The 21762-nt window shown below is 45.4% G+C and overlaps 1 protein-coding gene across 3 annotated transcripts in view; it reads left to right on the top strand.

Annotated features, from left to right (window-relative positions):
• Nucleotides 1-11424, top strand: part of ENPP3 (ectonucleotide pyrophosphatase/phosphodiesterase 3) — an 80675-nt gene extending 69251 nt beyond the window's left edge. The window contains exons 23-25 of one of the 3 annotated variants that reach the window (XR_003095754.1): nucleotides 1437-1504; nucleotides 4942-5098; nucleotides 10560-10697. Coding sequence is in view for 2 of the 3 variants with exons in the window: in XM_025212452.1 (XP_025068237.1) it covers nucleotides 1437-1569; nucleotides 4942-5098; nucleotides 10560-10727 (458 nt within the window). In the remaining variant the exon portion in view is untranslated. Of the gene's footprint in view, nucleotides 1-1436; nucleotides 1570-4941; nucleotides 5099-10559 lie in introns of all 3 variants that reach the window. The other 2 variants (XM_025212452.1, XM_025212451.1) reach the window with 2 other exon arrangements.
• The last annotated feature ends 10338 nt before the right edge of the window (nucleotides 11425-21762 follow it).

The raw sequence follows: 21762 nt of genomic DNA on the forward strand, positions 1-21762 counted from the left end.
CCCTTAGCTAAGTAAAATATTTTTTTTAAATACTGTTGTTTTCCTGTAATGTCAGTATTCAGTATATCCAGATCTAATTAAGTGCACTAAAAAGTTTAAAAGACATTGGTAGGGAATGTTATGAAACACATGCATTTAATTGATTTTTTTTTTTTTTTTTTGGTAGACAGTCCACAGTCTCTTTGCTAAAGGCAATGTATTAGTATTTGAATTTCCTCTCCTATCCCTTTGTTCTGCTCACGTGGTATAAAGAGAAGACAGGCTGCAGAGCCATTTTTGTGGATTTATCTGGAATGTATTGATTTTTAGCAGGCTGGCAGAGATGACTCTTACCTTGACTCCATGTGGTAGGGAGAAGAGGGGCCTGATGCTCAGAGGCTCAGGAACCAAAAAATATGGACTCTTAGTTGGATAATTCCCCTCTGGTAGATGTGCTTGTTGTACACCTGAAATAAACTCTGTTATGTCCATACATCTATCCATCCTGGCTTTCTGTTACATAGCCATTAGCAATAACTCAGCCTCAGATATAGATCTATCTATATATCTGTATTTGTTTAGGTCTTGTGCTTGAACAAAAAACAGTTTTGGCTACTTTTCATGGTTCATTCAGACTTCACTTATATCCTTGTTCTGTGTGAACAAAAAAACCCAGACCAGCACAGTGACCTGAATCTTAGAAGGAAATTAATTTTAAAAAATAAGTTTCTTAAGGAAATTGAGCACTGTTACAAGTATGAAAACTACTGGCCTGTTACTGCAGATCAGAGTTATATCTACAAGAGGCAAACAGAGAAAAGGGCATTTTTAGCCACTCTGTGGGTGTATCTACACATGAAATTTAATGTGCAGCGATCAACTGTAGAGCTGTTTCAGCTAGAGTCAACAGCTCCTGAGGGCAGAGCAGCCCTGGGCTGTCAAAAGACTTGGGGGTGTCAGCTCTAGGCTCCAGGTGCCAGCACTGGGTGACAAAGGGGATATCCAGGGCACGAGGGTGCTGCAGTATGGAGCTAGGTGGCAGGCAACCCCTGCAGTTTAGCACCTTCATGCCCCAGCCAGCCCCTGTCACGTCTAAATGTGTGTTTCAGTAGAGTTAAGCACTGTACCATAAGATTGTACTGTCCCTGACAATACTATCTTACTGCAGAGTTAATTAACAGCACCCTAATACTGGCGCATGTGCAGATGGTGATGCTTTACTGTGGAGATGCTCCACAGTAAAGCGCATGTGTAGATGCACTCTATAACTATAAACATATTCTCACTACCCTACATCCTAAAGTTAACAATTTAACCAAATTGCATCAATAGAATGGTGGTACATACTTTTTCTCTAGTCGTGGTGACAAGAGAAAAGCATTCTTTGCCAATATGTTAAAGAAGTCAAACCTCTTGAAACTGGTATTAATTATGTGCAACTGTTCTTTTAATGGCAGAGATATGGAACTACTTGCATGATGTGCTGCTCCTAAAGTATGCTGCAGAGAGGAATGGACTGAATGTGGTTAGTGGACCAGTATTTGATTACAATTATGATGGCCATTTTGATACTCTTGCTGAAATTACAGAGTAAGTACATGAAAGCAGCTGAAGTAAGTGTCCAACTGTGGCTTATTCCATACTCATGTGTTATTTCTACATGAGCAGCAGACCATGCAGTTTACCTCTCAGTCATTTATTACCTGCTTAAGCAATAGTACTTCAAAGGCTTAAGGAAGTACTAAATGACTGCACAGTAACCGGCTCTAACCATATCACTCTTTGCTCCCTCTCAATACTGTCAATGTTATGGTTCATTCCTGGTGATGCTATGTTGCCATAACAACAGGCTATTGTGGAGTAGCTCATCGCCACAGCAATGTAGCATCTTCTGTAGATGCTCCCACCCATACCCAAAGGGCAAACATATATCCTTTGAGTCTGAAAGACCAGCAATAAAGTATTTGTGAGAGTATTTCCTTTCTCTGTAATGTTGTATCCATTGTCACTCACAAAATAGCAGCTGCCTCTGAAGGCAGAGAGAACCCTTTGGAAGTTAAAGTTACAGTAAAAAGAAAATAATTGTAAAAAGTTACCTACATGTACTGCACACACATACCAGATGGATTGCTAACTGTAGCTATAGCAACTACGTGTAAAATTAGATGGCTACTTTGGTTTTGGCTCTCCTGGAAACGTAGAAGGAGCCCACTGAAGCATATCCAGACATTCAGGAGCTGTGCTCTTATTATAATTAACTCATTGTCACAGAGGGCCCCTCTACATGTGCAGGTAAAGGTTCAGTGCATGGGCAATTGGTGCTTCCCGAGTCTGGGGAGGCACCAGGTCGTCAGTGGGGGGGAGGAGAAGAGGGTCCCCCAGGGGCCGATCACCAACCAGGGGGTCCCCCGCAGGAGCTGACGGCTGAGCCAGTGGCAAAACTGGAAGTGCACTTCCGGTTTCGCGGCTGGCTCTTCCAGGGGGTGCACAGCCAATCTCAGGGGGTGCATGTGCACCCTGTACGCATCGCCAATGGCTCAGTGGAATCTAATGTGCCATCTACATGATCACACCTCCTACCATGCCATATATGGCATTAGATCCCATCATACCTTATCACCAGTGTAGGGGAAGCCTGGGACCATGATCCCGGCTCCCTCTGCACCAGTTCCTGTAGTTGCAAGCCCTGAAGTTGACAGGGCTCAGTATGGTTCACAGTAGGGGCATTGCTGGGAATGCTGCCCCTACTATGAGCACTGTCAGCTTCAGGACTCTCAGCACAGGAACAGCGGAGAAATGTTGTCACAGCTGTGAGCTTCTTAAGGTGTGGGGCTTGCAGTGGGAGCAGCATTCTTCCTGCTCTCCCTGCTGTAAACCCCACAGCCAAGGAGGCTCACAGGGGACAGTGCTCTCCCTGCTGCAAGCCCCTCAGCTGACAACACTGGGAGCCTTGTCAGCTGTGGGGCTGGCAGTGGGTGGTGCACCCTGTGACTGGATGTCCCAGGCACAGGGGAGCACTTGGCCACAAGTTCAATTAATAGTGTGATCAGAACAAGCTATAAAATTATTCCACATTTTTGTGGAGTAGCTTTGTAGCTTATTGCTTGCTTTATCATGTTATTAATTGGTTGAATATGTAGCTGGGTCACAATTTGAGATATGATTTGCTGGTTAGGTCCCTCTCTACAGAGTACACTTAAGGTTCTGTTATCCACTGTATTCCCTGTTGTCTCCACTGTAGGGCCCTACTATACATTAAAATTAAAGCTGGATAGAAACCAGCTATATTTTCAAGCACTGATTTTGTAGCTGGGTGGCTCCTTCTATAGCTGGAGAGTCATTTTTATGGTGTGACAATTATTTTGCTTGTGTGGCTGGACAAAATGTATTGCCTGGTTAACCAGTTAATTGTGTAATATATGTAATGTGTAGAGGAGCCTTGTATTATAAGCTATGTAAGGCAGGGGACCATGTTTTTGTTCTGAGCTTGCTAACAGCATGTTCATTTGGTCCCAGATTCCTGACTGGGTCCTGTAGGTGCCATAATAACAGTCATAAAAAATAATAATAATAGCCCATGTAGTCACACAGATATGGCTACTCCAAACAAACCATGTCTTCCATTCACATCTTCCCACCTAATTTCTTGTTATTTCATGTACATAACCATTTTTCCCCCCTCCAGAATACTGGCATGTATTCTCAAGCAGCCAGTCAGAATTTGTCCCTGTACTTGTAAGACATTTTCAGAGTATTAAATGATTTAGAAATAAGATTTAAAAATATATATACACTCATCAATATGTTGAAAGGTTTAAAAACATTTTCAATTCTCATACTGTTCTAGCATAACATATGGTCTCAAGCAGCTGACATGTAGCATACTAGGGAGTATCAAGTAGCATAGTTGTCTAGACATATTAAGTATATTGTTGTCTAGACATAACACTGAGAGGAGTCTTACACACAAGTGGGAATTATAAAAGACGGGGATCCATAATTTTAATTGGTAAACAGATACACAACAGCAAAATTTAATTTATATTGAATATTAGGAAAAAAAACAACCCTTTTTGGCTGTAAGAATGATTAGGTAATAGCACAAGGTGCTGGGACATCTGTAGAAACACCATCAATGAAAAGGCTGTGTTTTAAGGCCAGACTTAATACCACATCCATCCAGGGTGGTTTGGAGAATGGTGAAATCAGTTCTGCCACAATGTAGGAGGGTAGATGAGATGACAGGCTGGAGATTCCTTCCAAGCAAAATGCTCTAATACCATGTCAACCACATAACGCTGTCTACAGTTCTCGGTAAACATGTTTTATTTCTGCCACATTAGTCATCATAAGCGTAAACTGCTTGACCTGTAACTGGAAGCAATTCAGGAGTCACTTGGTGCCTCACAGGGTTAGTCCCTGTGTACACACTACAGAGGCATGGCTATAAAGCTGATGTAGAACAGTTTGAATCTATGACTTCTAAATTGATTTTTATAGCAGGTTGTCAGCTGTCATTAACTTGGCACTTTTTGTTTTTGCTGTTAAACAGAGTTAATGATCTCTTTGTTTTTCTCAAATGACGTTTCAGACTTCTCAGTTGTTAACTGAATGAAATGCAAATATGGGGCTCAGTATTTCCCCCATGCAAAAGCACCCAGAGTCTTATGCATCAAAATATTTAAGGAGGTGCTGCAGTTTAAGTGAGTGAGTAGTGGATTTGATTTCAATGGGCTGATCACATAGTTAAACATGCTTTCAAAACTATTTACGTTGCTAGCCTGGGGTTTGCTACAGAAGACCAGTCAACTTAAAAATCTATCAGAGAGATTTTTTTCTGTGAAAAAAGATGGTCAAGTTCTTCAATGATCGACACTCCATAAAACTGTTTTGATGCCAGTGGTTTTTGTCTTCTTTACCCTTAGTTATCAAGCCTATCACTAACTTAGTGTTCTTTTACAGGCATGTCAAAAACACAGAAATCCCAATCCCAACCCATTATTTTGTGGTGCTGACTAGCTGCAAGAACCAGTCCACTACCCCACTGAACTGCCCAGGCTCCTTGGATGTTTTGTCTTTTATCATTCCTCATCGACCTGACAATAGTGAAAGCTGTGCTGTGAGTACATTTATGGACTTATATTTCTCTTTGGTCCCTAAGTAGAAGTTGGCAACATTTATGCACAGGTAGGGATTCTGTTTCCCTGTCACATAACCCTGCATGTGTAGATGAGTACCTATTCATGTACCTAAGCAGAAGATGGAGGAGAGGGCCCTTCCAGGTTTAGCTGACTGCAGGGCACTTCCCTATGCGAGCAGAGAACTGGGTTCCAGGCCCCCTTGTGTAGATGGGGCTTGTACCTGTATCTTTGACTGCTCAACATAGTGCTTTTTTTCCTTTTTCCCTAAAATCAGCTCCCCAAAATTGAGGTGCATGTTGTAAGTGAAGAAGCTGCTTTTTCTAGCTAGAATAGAAGCACACTCCTTTGGTTCCTTCCCTTAAATCAACTACCCAGCAACAGTGGTGGCATTTCTATTCAGCCAGCTAAGGGAATAAATTGGGTTAACAACTGATTGTTCTTTCCTCCACATGTTAATGATCATCTCTCCTTTTAGGGGTCTTGAAGTTCCATTAATCAAGTTAACCTTTCTGCTTGCAGTTTTGCTGTCTGCTAGCTGCTCCTGGACTCTCTCCTTCTGTTTCAATAGGAAACAGTTTTTAGCTCTTATCAAAATCATAGCTTTACCCATGGAGACCAGTCTTCAGCAGGGGTCAGAATTTCTACTTTTGGTTGAGCAGGGAAGGGAGGGTGACTGAGCTGAAGATAAGCTCTGTTCCTGCTCTATGCAGCCAGACCATTTTTTCTTCATTCTGTTGTCTCAAAATGAAGGTGTGTGTCTTATTCAGGGGCATGTAGCATGCAAGAAAACACAAGTCTACCTGTATGTGAAGGCTAAAGGTATCACTTTATATGATTAAAAACTGTCACTCAGACAATCAGAAGTAAGTAAAATGCTACCTTTTGTGTTTATGAGCTAGGATTCCTACAGGATCTATTTGGGACCAGAGCATAGATGGCTTGGCCTAATGATTAGGCTACTGAGGGAAGGCAGGGGCCAGGGCTGGATCAGAGTTTAGAAGCCAAATTACCAGGTCCAGAGGGAAATCCAAAAGTACACGCCAGGGTCAAGGTCAGGGTCCAGGAATCAGATGCCAAGATGTTAAGTCTGAAGTATAATCCACAGACCAAAGTCAAAAAGCAGAGGCCAGACTAAAGCTAGGAACCAGCAGGCTCACCAAATCAGAATTGCTACCCAGCTTGGGAGTCTGCTGCTACAGCTGGGGTTAGATGCAGTAATGCCAACTCTTACAAAAAAAATTGCAAGACCCATGATTTCCAAGGCAAATTAATTTGACTCATGATCTGGGGATTGAACCTTCATATCTTGGTATTTTTTCTTCTGGTGCATGTAGAGAATTCTCAGCTGGTAAGTCTAGGGGAAGGGGAAGGGGCAGGGGTGCAGATTGAGGCCCCCACGGTGAGGGATGGAGTGGGGCAGGGGCTGGGGTGAATGGGGCCCCGGGGTCAGGGTGGGTTGTAGAACAAAACTGCGGGTGGCTCGTCCAGCAGTGGGGGGAGCATGGCTCCCTGCCACTGCGTGAACCCCCAGGAGAGTATGGAGGGCACGTGTCCCCCTAATTTGTGTAGGAAAAAGATGGGCTGCCCACTGCAGGCTAGGGCTCTGTGCCCTACTGCCTGTGCCCTGGAAGCCAAGTGCCGGTCATGCTGCGTGCCTTGCCCACTTGGTAGCATTGTGTGACTTCTGGGGCAAAGGCAGCAGGGTGCAAAGCCCTAGCCCGCAGCAGGCAGCACACCTCTGCCCTGCGCACAAATCTGGGGGGCATGTGGCCCCCATATGTCCCTCGGGGGGCGCAGAGTGGCAGGGACCTGTACTTCATCCTGTGCCTCTGGAGGAGTCACCCGTGGCTCCATCCCATGATCTGACTCATCTTTGTGTCTGTGTGCGCCTGCACATGTGCATGTGTGTGTTTCTGTGTGTATGTGTGTCACTCCCAAGTCACACCATCCCCAGCTCTGCTGCTGCCCCTCACTCCTGACCCACAGTACCCTGCATTCCCTGCATATCCCCTACCCAGACTGCACACTCAACATGCACCCACAGCCCCCCACACCTTCAAAAATATCCCCCTCCCACACACAATTGAAAAATAGCATCTCATAATTTACATTCCAAATCTCTTGATTTTTTTTAAGAGTTTTTCTCATGATTTTTGACACAGTGGGGTTAGCAATACTGTAGATGGATAGGCAGCACTGCTAGCAACCAGTCAGGAAGGTAGCCAGTTAACTAGCTGAGGCAGAGCTCATCAGTCAGAGACTCAAGGCAGGTGTGGCTGCCTAGACAATTAACCCAGGGGGGATCATCCCTGCAGGAAGTTTTTAGATCACTTTGGCTAGGGACAGAAGTTACACACACACTGATTTAAGTGAGCAAAAACTGGTTTAAACCTGTAACAGAACATAAGTTCAGTGCACATAAGCCAGTTTCAAAAAGGCTGAAACCAGTTTGAGATTAACCTGGTTGAATGTAGTAGCAGACTTAACTGATTGAGGTCAAACCAGTTTATGGAACATCTGACCCAGACTCCTTCCTGATTTAAGTTAAACCAGAGTCCCCCAGTATCCTGACATGTTCTGCAACCCTGGCCTAGATTGTGCTCTCTGTTTCAGTGGAGCAGGGCCGGTCCTGCTCCTTTGCTCCCTAGCTGGAGCGCAGACGGGGCATGGCCAGACACTGGGCCCCCTAAGGCAAAGAAGACAGGGAAGAGGTTTATTCCCTGCCCCACCAGCATGGATCCCAGCTGGGGTCTGCCAGGCAGGGCTACAGCAGTGTCTGCCAGGCATTGCTCCACTTGCTGCTACAGTGGCAGGGGCGTGGCCAGCTTCAGCAGCAGCAGCAGGAAGCAAACAAATGGGGGGTTTAATTTCCCCCTCCCTGCCTTGTCCCAATGGCATGGACTCCAGCTGGGGTCTGCCTGGCCTGGGCGCAGCAGACGTTGTCAGGGTCCTGCCCCCTTGCTGCTGCAAGGGTGGAGGTGCAGCCAGGCGCTGGCTGGCATGGCCCCTGGAGGCAAAGCGGGCAGAGAGGGGATTCCCCCCTATTCCACCTTGCCCCTTGGGACCCCAGCCAGGATCTGCCTGGCTGGGACAGAGCAGGCCCTATCAGACATTCCCCTCCTTATCGCCGCTGGTGTGGTGGGGGGCGTGGGTGTGGTCAGCCCTGGCAGTAGCCTCAAGTGAACTGGCCAGGGACGGGGCTTCATTCCCTCCTCCCTGTCCTACCATTATGAACCAGAGCTGCGGTCTGCCTGACACTCCCCCAACCCACTGCTGCAGCAACAGGGGTAGGGGCATGGCTAGATGCCAGCCGGCATGGTCCCTTGAGGCAAAGGGGTCAGGGAGGGAGTTTATTCCCCCCTCAGCTCCCAGGGGACAGCAGCCAAGGTTTGCTAGCCCTGACTACCACCTCCGCTGATCACTCTCTACACGGGGAGAGTGGCAGAATAAGTCGCATCCCTGCCCCCTTCACCAGATGCCAGAGGGAGGGAGGAAATAAACCCCCTCCCTGCCCCCTTCACCTAAGGGAACCATGCTGGCTGGCCTCTGGCCATGTCCCTGCCCCTGCCAGTGGAGCAGTAACGGGGGAGCAACCCTGATGGGGTAGCAGCCCCTGTGATGGTTTCTCAGGAATGTAAGCCTCTTCCTGGAGAGGGGGGCTGTGCTGTAGGCAGGAGCCGGGTGGGCAGAGCTGCTGCAGACTGCGCAGGGCAAGTAGCAGCAGTATGCTAGGAGAGGCTTGGGGAGCTATGGCCACCCCTCCAAGTCCTGGTGCTGCTTTGGAAATACTAAAAGACAGCAGCCATAGTGATACATGTAGACACGTCCTTAGAGAAGTTTAGTTTTCAAAAGGCTACAGTGATTCCATTATTCTGTGGCCCTCTAAATAGAGAAATGGACAATTCCAACTCTAACTTTTTCTAGCCCTGTCTTTTGGAAGTACTAAAAGATGGTGTAGTAGCAGCCCGTACTGCACAGTATGCATGGCACACAGTTATTTTTAGCCCCTACATCACCGTAGTGGCACACTATCTCGGGTAAGTGCATCACTATGGCAACATGGCTGCTGGTCACATGTAGGTGCCCATGGACGCACGACATAGCATCACATATAGATGCACCCTAGGTATCATTTAAGTAGTACAACAAGGTGCTGTAGGATAGCTTCACTGCAGTGGCTAAGTGAAATCACTCGCTTCTCTTTACTTGTCTTTGATTTTAGATGATGTACTTTTACATGGGTTGGGTATTGATAGCTGGGAACTTTCTGATATAGTTACGTTAGATAGTCAGTAGATGATAGTAATGACACAAGAAGATGTTGTCCTTTGTGAAAGTGCTTTTATAGTACCATAAGGGCACGTCCAGATGAACATGGATGTGCAGTATGTAGCGCAGACATGCGATATATGGTGCCACGGACCTGTACTGCACATATAGGCATTCTTCATACTGCTACTTTGCAGTGCAGGGGTCTGTTTTTTTACCTTGGGAGATCCTGGGATCAAAAAAACCCCCCAGGCCAAAAAAAGAGGTGTGGTGCATATGGCAGCAGTGCACTCACCCCAAAACCAGAGCCTGGCTGGCCAGAGCCATGCTTCAGCTGCTGGCCAGGCTTCCTGCCATGGCTGCAGTTCCCTGAGCGCCCCCATACCCGAGTCCCCCCCTTCCCCCACCCCACCTAGGGAAACCTGCCCAAAGTGCATGTAGCATGGGTGTTCCCTGGGTAGTGACACAAACATTTGCACTCATCTGGACACACCCTAATAGTCCAAGTATTTGAGCATTTTGGACCATTGTTTCTTATACTTTGGGAATTTGGGGGTATTTTTTTTTAGTTGTGATTAGTTTATACTATAAATAAAACAGTACTGAATTGTAAATGCATTAAAAATGTGATTCTACTGTATTTTGGAGTTAAAAGTTCACTGAAAGGTCAGGATATCATTTATCAGCAGTATTTTGCTTTTTTGTCACTTCTGTGGGTTACAGCCTACTTCCAGGATACATGGGACCTAACATACTTCCATACTATACTTCCTATTTTCAGGCAAAATAAATAATTATATGAAATCTGGAAAACAGGAAAAAAATAGTATCTTTTTAGTAGAGACGGTGAAGAACCAAGGAAGGCCTAGAAAGGGTGGAAAGAGGTTTCCAAAGTAAAGGCCTTTAAACCATACTGTTTTTTCTGCTGTCTGATGACATGAGAGATATGAGTGACTGGTGCCTCCTGAATCTGGGGGGCCACCTGCAGAAGCCGCCGACAGCAGTGGCTCTGTCAGGGGGGCACCAGCCCTGCCAACAGCAATGGTGTCAGCTGTCGGGAGGGGTACTGGCCCCATCAGGGGGGCACGCGCACCCCCATGCACCCCCTACCAGTCAACTATGATGAGAGACTAACTAGTGTTTGAACTTTACTCTTTTTTCTTTCGGCAGGATAATCAACCAGAGACCCAGTGGGTTGAAATAAGACTTCAGGCTCATGCAGCACGTGTCCGAGATGTGGAGCTTCTAACTGGGCTTGACTTTTACTGGAGCCAGCCCCTCCCTGAGATCTTACAGTTAAAGACATTTTTGCCAACATTTGAGACTGAAATTAACTGAGTACTTGCCATATGCCAGTAATTTGGAAAAATAAATCTAAGTAAACCGGCCTTTTCTTTGCTAATGGATTATGCAGGAAACATTACTAGAGCTCTTCAGGTAATGCAGAGAAGACACTAGAAGCCATCACTTTATTTTGCTTTTTCTCCAATTTCAAATGTTTCTGTCATTTATTTACCTTTAAATTGTGCCAAATGGATTCAAGGCAAATGGACTCAAGGCAAATTTGAATCCTGACCTCTGAGCCAAGCTTTCAGTGTAGAGAAGATTTTATATCCACGGATCTCTAAAAATGCAAATAAACTATCTTGTAGATTCACAATAAAAAAAATACTTAAGTGGAGAACTTGGCATTTTAAAACTTATGGAAAAATATCTCTGCGGTGAAGACCGAAAGGAAACCCAGTTTGTGTAGACAGTGTTTTTCCCAGTTGTGTTTGTCAGGAAATGTTCTGGTTGTCTACAATTGCTCTGCTGAACACCCATTACCTCTTCTGTTATTTCACATTGACTCTCAAACAATCTGAATATGATTTTATATGCTTCAGGTATCAGCTTCTTTTTTATCACATGAATAAATGCCTCACACCTGCACTTTAAAGACATAAAATTATAATAAATGGTCTTTTTCCATAGCATTGATAAACTGGCTCTTTGAACTTGTTTCAATAGAAGGCAGTACCCAACGGAAGCCAGAAGTAGTCTGGGTTGACACACCTGTATTCACTTCTTTCAAATACTTGGTAATACCTAGTGTAATCTTTGTGTTATTTTCATATAGTTTAAGCCCTGGATGGGAGCACAACATGGCAGTGACACACAGTGCTACACTCAGTGGTAGGTGTAAATTGGTATTTAGACTAGCTGTCTGATTTGTAAGCACAATGAAGCAGTTTTCCAGGTGCATAACAATGTTTGAGTTTATAATTAATTGCAATCCCAAGATGATATATCAGCTTGTAAAAACAGTGGCTTTAAAGCCCATATAGAGCAGCTATACCCTGGTTTGTAAGGTGCCTTGCGCAGAGCCCATATACACAACTTTCTACTATTCAATTTATATATATTTGACTGAGTCAAATCTATCTGTATTTGAATTTGTGGTTTATCTCCTCTAGCATACAATTATATTTCAATATGCAGCATTTAGGCACCCAAGTGTTATTGCATGACCAAGCAAGAGAATGATGACAACAAGCTTTTATGGTTTGTACAACCCTTTATTTGAATGCACAAGCTCAAAGGGTAAGTCTCTCCTCAAATCAGTCAACAAATATGCATGTTCAACAAAAATGAAGTCTTAGGCATACCAATTACCTTTGTTAGAGCCATAAAATGAATTTCAGAAGTGAAGGGAAAAAATCTGTTTTAAGTATATGAAATTATAGACAATCACATAAAAAGCATGAACCCTTAATACATTTGTATCTGTAGGTTCTTTGTTCAATGTATTTTCCAAGGATTCCTCATATTTCTATGTCAAATCACCCCTTGTTTCTGAAAAACATCAGAACATTTTAAAAAACATCATCTGTCAATATATGAATTTATTTTAAAACCTGCAGACCTTAATCTCTGGTACTTAATTTTTGGATAGATAATCCTTTGCAATTTATTATCAGTTTGGGAGCTGCTAGCTGATGGCTGTAGGGTGGCTTGTGTGACAAAGGGCTGGTAATGTTAGTCCATCATAATTAGTAGTTTTGGGGCTTTTGCAGCAGGCACTTAGGTTTGGACTGCCTTATCTCCTCTGCAGAGATCCTTTCTACATTGCATCCCCTAGGAAGCACTCAGGTGTTCAGAGTATCAGATAACAGGTCAGGACTAAAAGGGTGGGTGACAGTATTTGTCAAGCAGTCCTGGTCTAGAATTGGATATGATACCTTTTGTAAGTTCTAAATGATGGGTGCTAACAGACATGCAGGCCACCGCTCTAACTTATGGCTCTTTACATGAGTTAGAGTGCATTCTACCCTCCCCCCACCCCCCACTGGTATTTGTCTGCTGGGTTAGGGTGGGTGGGAAAGGAATTGAGCCTGCCTGCAAGCTAGCAGCCAGCCAAGGAGCAGCTTCTCTTCCCAGCCAAGGATCCTCTCCCCAGTGCCCCCCGGCCCCAACTCCAGGGCGGTAAGCAGGAAGGGAGTGGGGAGGGGGAAGCCACCAGCAGTGACCTTCTGGCTGGGGTTTGCCTGGCCTGAGCTGGAGTAGGGGGGGCATGTGGATCAGAGCCCTGCCCCCAACCTCATGCCCCCCCAGCCTACCCTCTCCAGTTCAGGCTGGGCAAGCTCCAGCTGGTAGGTGGCTGCTACTGGCTTCCCCTTCCTGACTCCTCCCCACTCCCTTCTTGCTGAGAGCCCCAGGGATGGGGCTGGACTGCATCAGTCTAGCCCCGACCATGCCACAATTTAACCATAGGGAACACAAGTTCCTTAAGGTGCTCCAAAGTGAAGCACCTTCATCTGATCCTTCATTTGCTGAGGGTTAATTTTTTGTATGATTGGCTACTTTAAAAGTGCTCTGCAGCTATGCATGTGTGCTTTCAGTGGGCTTTCAGGGGCCAGTCACATGACAAATGTAACTTCAGCCAGGGAGCCTGGGAACAGGGGCTACAAACAGGGTAAGCAACTGCAGACAGTTCTCAGACCATTTCATAGGTCAGTACATGGCCCTTCCCACTTTTTGAGGAGCAAGCCTTTCAGCATAGGGTGAGGAAGCAGGAATAAAAGGAACCCTTTAGGGCCAATGAGCAATAAACAGGCCAGCTTCCAGGCAAGTTTGCTAGGGAAGGTGTTTGGAGGAAGAGCAGTAAGAGAGAGAAGGCAGATGAAGAGACCCAGGGAAGTCACTGGAAAACATTGCAATGCCAGAGCCACTGCCACTGCCTCTGTTTACCCTGTAAGGCTTCTGTCCAGGCAGGACCACTCACCACCAAGATTTCCATCCAGGTTCAGGTTTGGCACTGTGGGGACTGTGGCTTCCAGATTCCTTCCAGTTATTACCAAGTTGGGGAGTGCCTGCGGTATGAGTGGTGCCTCCTGGTGGTGTCTCTCAGGGAACAGGCAAGAGAACTACAGGAGGAGGTGGCAAAGTTCTGAAGCATCCCCTACCATGAGGCATTCATTGATTCGGTGCTAGAGGAGACCTCCAGGACTGTGGAGGAAGCAGTAGAGAAGAGAGAAGACATGGACACCCAAGAGGGTGGAAGCTGGAGGCTTGTGACTTCTGGCAGCAAGCAGAAATCTTCACCTTCACCTGCAGTGGTTTGTCTGGAGAACAGATATGCAGCCCTGGCAGCAGAGAGGGAGGAGCATGTTCCATTGGTAGAGGAGGACAGGTCAGGCTCACCAAGGTGGGAAGGATTGAGACAACTGCCACCAACAAGAAGTGATACATAGTGGTGGTTGGAGACTCCCTTCTGTGACAGAAAGGGGAAATCATCTGCTGACCTGACCTGTTGTCTTAGGAGGTCTTCTGCTTGCCTGGAGCCTGGATCCAAGATGTCATGGAGGTACTACCGAGGCTCATCCAGCCCTCTGACTACCACCCCATGCACATCCATATAAGCACCAGTGATAAGGCCGGGGAGACCCTGAGCCTATCAAAAGTGACTACAAGACTCTGGGTGCAAGGGTGAGGGTGTCAGGGAATCAGGTTGTATTCTCATTGATCCTTCCAGTCAAGGGAAAGGGCCCAGGCAGGAGCAGGTGCATCCTGCAGATCAACACCTGGATGTGTAGGTGATGTTGCCAGCAGGGCTTTGGCTTCTTTCACCATGGGATGTTCTTCCAAGGAGAAGGATTGCTGGGAAGAGATGGGATCCACCTGATGAAGAGAGAGAAGAGCATCTTCACACACAGGCTCGCTAATGAGGAGGACTTTAAACTAGGCTTGCCTGGCAATAGAAACCAAAGCAAAGATGAGCAGGAGTTTTACTTTATGTAAAAGAACCATATGATTGCTCAGAGTTCCAATATGAAACTGGAGATAGGCCTGTTGAGAGTCGCTGGGTTCATGTTACAGGGGAGAGCAAGAAAGTTGATGTTGTGGTAGGGGTCTGCTATAGACCAACAGACCAGGAGGAAGTGGTGCATGAGGCTTTCTTCAAATAGCTAGCAGTTTCCAGATCACAGGCCCTGGTTCTCATGGGGGACTTCAATCACCCTGACATCTGCTGGGAGGGCAGTACAGCAGTGCACAGGCAATCCAGGACCTTTTTGGAGAGTGTTGGGGACAACTTCCTGGTGCAAGTGCTGAAAAAGCCAACTGGGGGCCTTGCTCTTGACCTGCTGCTCACAAACAAGGAAGAATTGGTGGGAAATGTAGTAGTGGATGACAACTTGGGCAGCAGTGACCATGAGATGATTGAGTTCAGGATCCTGAGGAAAGGAAGGGTGGAGAGCAGCAGAGTAAGTACCCTGGACTTTGCAGACTTTGACTTGCTCAGGGAACTCATGGGAAGAATTCCTTGGGAAGCCAGACTGAGGGGGAGAGGATTCAGGATAGCTGGCTGTACTTTAAAGAAGCCTTACTGAGAGTGTAGGAACAAACCATCCTGATACACAGAAAGACTAGCAAGTATGGTAGAAGACCAGCTTGGCTTAGCAGGGAACTCTTCAGTAAACAAAATCACGAAAAAGAAACCTATAGGAAGTGGAAACTTGGACAGATAACTAGGGAAGACGCTAAGAGTATTTCTCAGGCATGCAGGGATGAAATCAGGAAGGCTGAAGCACAATTAGAGTTGCAGCTAGCAAGGGATGTGAAAGTGAGGGTCTCTTACTGAATTGAGGATGCAACCTTGTGACAGAGGATGCAGAAAAGGCTGAAGTGCTCAGTGCCTTCTTTGCCTCAGTCTTCACTGGCAAGGTCAGCTCCTAGACTACTGCACTGGACAGCACAGCTTGGGGAGGAGGTAAGCAGCCCTCAGTGGTGAAAGAACAGGTTAGGGATGACTTAGAAAAGCTGGACATGTACAAATTCATGGGGTCAGATGAGATGCATCTGAGGGTGCTGAGGGGGTTGGCTAATGTGATTGAAGAGCCATCTTTCAAAACTCATGGCAATCAGGAGAGGTCTCAGATGATTGGAAAAGGGCAAACATAGTGCTCATATTTAGGAAAGGGGAAAAAGAGTATCCAGGGAACTACAGACCAGTCAGCCTCACCTCAGTCCCTGCAAAAATCATCTTGGAAATCCTCAAGGAATCCATTTCTAAGCACTTGGAGGAAAAGGTGATTAGGAACAGTGAGCATGGATTCACCAGGGGCGAGTTATGCCTGACCAACCTTCTATGACAAGGTCATTGGTTCTGTGGATGTGGAGAGACCAGTGGATGTAGTGTATCTTGATTTTAGCAGTGCTTTTGATACAGTCTCCCACAACATTCTCCCAGGGAAGCTAAGGAAGTATGGGCTGGATGGACGGTAATGTTGATAGGAAACTGGCTGCAGCATTGGGCTCAGAGGGTAGTAATCAATGGCTTGTTGTGTAGTTGGCAGTCAGTATCAAGCAGAGTGTCCCACGGGTTGGTCCTGGGGCCGCTTTTGTTCAGTGTCTTCATCAACGACCAGGAGATGGCATAGAGTGAACCCTCAGCAAGTTTACAGATGGGGTGGGGGAAGTGGGGGTAGCAGATACTCTGGAGGGTTGGGCTAGGATTCAGAATGACCTAGATAAATTGAGGATTGGGCCAAAAGGAATCTCATGAGGTTCAACAAAGACAAGTGCAAAGTCCTGCATTTAGGACAGAACAATCCCATGCACTGGTACAGGTTGGGGGCTGAGTGGCTGGGCATCAGCTCTGCAGAAAAGGACCTGGGGGTTACAGTAGACAATAAGCTGAATATGAGTCAGCAATGTGCCCTTGTTGCCAAGAAGGCTAATGGTATAGTGGGCCGCATTGGCAGGTGTGTTGCCAGTAGGTCAAGGGAAGTGATTATTCCCTCTAAACAGCACTGGTGAGGCCACATCTGAAGAACTGTGTTCAGTTTTGAGCCCCCACTACAAAAAAGATGTGGACAAATTGGAGAAAGTCCAGTGGAAGGTGGCAAAAATGGGGAGGGGGCTGGAGCACATGACTTATTAGGAAGACTGAGGTAACTGGGTTTAGTCTGGAGAAGAGGATATGTCTGCTACAGAAAGGATATGGATGTTTTCATCCATACTGCCTGTTTTGCTTTGGAGAAGTTCCTCATAAACATCTACAAGCCTAGCTCATTATGCTTTCTTTGCTGTGACACCTTTAAAAAACTTAATGCTTAAGTTTGTGGTGTGCTGAGACCACTGCTTATCGTTCAGAGCCATATTGTATTGTATTGTTTCCATTCATTCTCCTGTCTGTCTGTATTAGAGGTCTTAACTTTTTTTCTTTAGATGCTCTTTGATACACGAGCTGTGTGCTTGTTCCAGGTTCAGTGCTTAGCACAATTGGGTGCTGGTTCAGGATTAGGATTCCTGGATATTATGGTAATACAAACAATAATAATTATTACTATTACAGTTAAATATACAGTTCATACATCACTAATACTGCTTAAAATAAAAATCATGAGTATTTGTGACTGACGGCTTGGATGTGATCTGAAAGCAAACATGAAAAGGTCATAGTTACAATGAAACTGAAAATTCTGTTTCTAATTTGAAAAGTCATACTTTCTGCCCCCGCCCCCAATTTATTAATTCTATACTAGTTAAAACCTATACAAATCCTCTTACAATACAGCAGGGTTAAAGTCAATTGAGTTGCAAAATATAATTAGTGACAGCATTTAGCTTAATATAAATAAACTAACCAATTGTCTGTCAGGAATGATGGGGGAGGAGGAGGAGGGGGCGGGGACGGAGTGCTGCCACCCACCACCCTGCGCTGCCACTGCCTTCCAGGAGCGGGGGTGGGGAGGAAGCTTGCCTGCCATCCCCTCCATCCCCCTTGGCCAGCACCCCACACCACCACTGCCTCCAAGGAGGGCAGGGCCAGGGTCGCTGGCCTTGCCCCCCTGCTCTGTCCCCTCCATCATTGCCATCATGATGGCACTCCACCACACTGCTGCCGCTGCCTCCTGTCCAGAACGCTCTTGGAGCACACTGATTGTTTCGGTAACTAGTCAGAGTTCTCCAAGAGGTTATGAACAGACAGACAGGTGGACTAAGCCCTTTATTATATTAGAATAGTGGGCCCTTGACAGATGTTAATGTAAAGATGTGATGGGATCTGATGCAGGATCCCAACAATCACATTGCCTTCCATGCCACATTGTGCCACATTGCTGGTTCAGGGGGATCCTGCTATTGAGCTGCCCCCAAACCGGCAAGTAACAACTTTGGCTCCCAGTTGTAGGAGTGCACCATACAGCTTGGGGCCCTATCAGTTGGTCAGGGCTTCCAGCTCTCTGTGTTCCCCTGGCTGGAAGCCCCAATCAGCTACTGGGGCTCTCAGCTACACAAGCACCTTGTACATTCCTCCTCCAGGAGCCCCAGTCAGCTGAAGGGCCTCTGCACTCCAGAGGCTGGCCACTGGCCACACATTCAATTAAAAGCATAAGAACCAGCCACAAAGTTCTTACACAAAATATGTGTATTAGCTTTGTGGCTTATTTCTCATTTTATCACACCATTAATTGATTGCATGTCTGGATAGGCCATTCTTTAAGATATGACTAACCAGTTAACATGTCTTAAGCGTAATGTCTGTCAGGGGCTACAGAGTTTCAGCCCTACTCCCTTCCTCAGCAATACCTATCTCCTGTAGTCCAGTGGGAAGCAAGGTCAACCAGCATTGAACAAATGCTTGCTGCTTTATTCAAGAGCACTTGCTCACCCCACCTACGCAAACTGTGCTGAAAGTTGTATTTAATGACATATTTTTCTTTACAAGACTTTTGTGTCCATGCTTCACTTGGCTTTTTTGCCATTGGCCTTATTAAAACAATAATATTCCTTGCTGTTGACAGTGACAGCCACAAAAAGGTTTTTCTCACTACTAAATTCAACAAGCAAGTCTAGTCATGAATGCCTCGAGACATATCTGGAATTTCAACTGATTTTTATAGAAAATTTGTGGACTGTTTTTTTCCTCCTTTCCTTCCCTTACTGCATCCCTGGGTTATGGCAACTGTTACTGAAGTTCCATTTAATGGGCGGTCTGGCTGGGCTAATCTCGAAGCTTAGTTCATAGAAACTTTTATAGTTTTAGCAGTGGTTGTATTAATATCCTGTGTCTATGTTTTGAAAATAGATTGAAAAAATGTAAACTTAAAATGAATAAATATATTCTGAAACCCAACAAGGTACTTAAAAATGATTTGTTTTAAATTGAACCTGGAGGCTAAGTTAGGCTTGTAAATCCATGTCAGTTCTTATGAGGACCCAGGTTTGAAATCCTTGGTCTAAATGGGCTTGCAAACTGTATATTACCCCCTAATTGTGTTTTTAGCTGATTGTTTACTACATAGCAAGGAGTATCTTATTTTGGAAAATCAGGCAAGCAGCAGAAAGACTTGCAATGACTTTGAGGGTCCCTAGATCGGGTCTCATAGCACTGTCTTAATAGGACAAACTCTGGCCTGAGTCACATCTATGTAAATTCCCTAATCCTGTTAGATATAACTGAGGGGAGAAAATGCCTCAGTCAGCCTTCAGGTCCTAGAATAGGCTCTACTGAAATGAAACTCACCACTACTCAAACCCTGGAGGGCTTAAGTGTGATTTTTAAGTGGTGTGTAGGCTTGCAGTGGATAAGTATAAAGTCTTGTTTAGTGATAACATTTAAAAATATATATATCTTGTGCTAAAAATAAACAAACACCCACAGTGGATAGCAATACCTTGGTACTTTCATAGTTCCCAGAGGTGTTTTCAAAGATAGCTCTGTTCTGAAACTATGAACAATTTTGGGAATTAGCAAATTATAATCAATTTCAAAATCATATGTATTTGGATATTTATTTGGATTTCGGTAACTGTATGCTTTTGATTCTACTTTTGCTACATAAATTACAAGATATTTATGGAACTTCTGTCCCAGATCCCCTCCAGATTCAAGTTGACTCACAGTCCCCAGGCATCCCACAATGCATCCCCTGCAAACCTCCTCTTGCAGGGGAGGTGGGCTACCCTTGGCCCAAACTGTCTTCTCCAGCAGAGCAGGAAGCCATGCGCTAGCGACCTCCGACTTTGGCCTGGACTACTGCAGGCATATGGCTGCATTTCTGAAATCAAAAGCGAATGTCTGTTCCCTTGCTTATTGGTTCACTCCATGCAGCTTAGACTAACCTGCAAAAATTGAATCAATTCAGCCTCGGGCTTTTTGATTGTTTGTACTTAGCCTTAAAGTTCTAGGAAAGTAAAACTGTATCACTAGTCTTTGTAGGTTATTAAACCTACTATAACATAAGTTGGCAACCTACAGCCCACAGGCCAGATCTGATCCACAAATAGACTGGATATTGCCCAGGATATGGCCCAGCTCACAGAATTGGTAGCATGCTCCAGCCACAGCAGTAGAGGAGGCGTCTCCAGGGTCTCATTGCCTGCCTTTTCCTATCAATTCCCTTTAAAGCTACTGCTGATTGCTAGAGGGAGGCAGAGATGTGGCCCACAGTTGGGCTGGGTTGCAAGCAGGTGCCCATAGTGGTGAAAGGTCATCATACCCTGTAATATATTAAAGTAGCATCACAAAATAACAGCCCAGAGAAGGATTGAGGAACCTATTACCCCAGGAGGGAGCAATATTAATAAAAACCCATCAAAATGAACTACAGGTTAACAGTGATGATTGATAACTCAGTCTAAAGGGTCATGTTCCAACATGGTAACTGCTTTGGTGCTGCATTTCCCAGCTTGCCCTTTGAAGCAGAATGGAAGTCAGCTCACTTCCCACTGATAAAAATGAACACTATTAGGTTGAAGTTATTATCTTTCCTTAGGACCTTAGGTACAAGATTTCCAGAGGGGGTCTACGGAACATTTAGCTACCACTGAAATTCATGGGAGTAATAAACACTGAAAATCTCAACTCAGAATGCTCTAATCTGCTCCTTCTGTTTCGGGATCTTTCAGAGTTACTGACTACCACTTGAAAAGTTGTAGGAGAGTGGCTGGAGCTTCAGCGTAGGAGGATGCTGGAAGCTGGGAGATTGCTTTAGCTTAAATTATAGACCAGTAAGCTTTGTCTCTGCCATAGTGGGAGTTACTGAGGAGATAGTGGGCAGGAAAGGTCCAGTCCATCTTACTCCTGGGGATCTGATTTTGTGACCCCTCAGGCAGAATCAGGGAAAAAGGGTTTTTTTATAACAAGTGCTACTATATTTCCTTTGAACCACTTCCTAACCCACAGTAACCAGCCCACATAACAAACAAACAAAAAAAGCAGTTTCTATTTAAATATTTATTACAGTGATTACTACTTTTGGCAGGAATTTATTGAAAACCACTTCCAAAGTAATTGAACTGTAGATCATTTTAACAGATGTTTTTACTGAAGTTGCAGCTCAAAGAGTTTTTCCTTCTCTAATATTTGAACAAATCTACACAAAGGGCCAATTTATCAAATAACCTCCCACAATGTGCCTGCAGTATTTATATATGGCAGCTTGTTCACAGCTTGGGCTCTTGTGTGTGTAAAAAAGGTAGCTGCACATTGATCTTCTCCCCTAGCTATACAATTTTTAGTAAGTACAATGGAATTCCTGCTCCTGGGGAAACCTGTTCAAAAAATGTTCATGCCCAGAGCAGCTGAACTGTTAGACCAGGTGGGCAAGACCAAAACATTAGTATACTGGGGACTCATCTACACGTGTAATTAGCAATGATTAAATTTATTGGGCTCCAGGGTCCAGTTCTAGCTGCCAGCGCTTGGAAACACAGCCCTGCCCTCAGATCCCTTCCCTGCCCAGGATCCATGTGCCCAGCACAGGAGCAGCATGCGACAGCTTCCTCCTTGCCCACCTTACCTCCCCATGCCATGGCTGCTCCAGCCCCTGCCCCTTCCCCCTGCCAATGAAGCCCAGTGCCCCATTGCTCCGGCCCCTGTCCCCGG

Source organism: Alligator sinensis, unplaced genomic scaffold, assembly GCF_000455745.1.
Source record: "Alligator sinensis unplaced genomic scaffold, ASM45574v1 scaffold824_1, whole genome shotgun sequence".
Classification (NCBI taxonomy): Eukaryota; Metazoa; Chordata; order Crocodylia; family Alligatoridae; genus Alligator; species Alligator sinensis.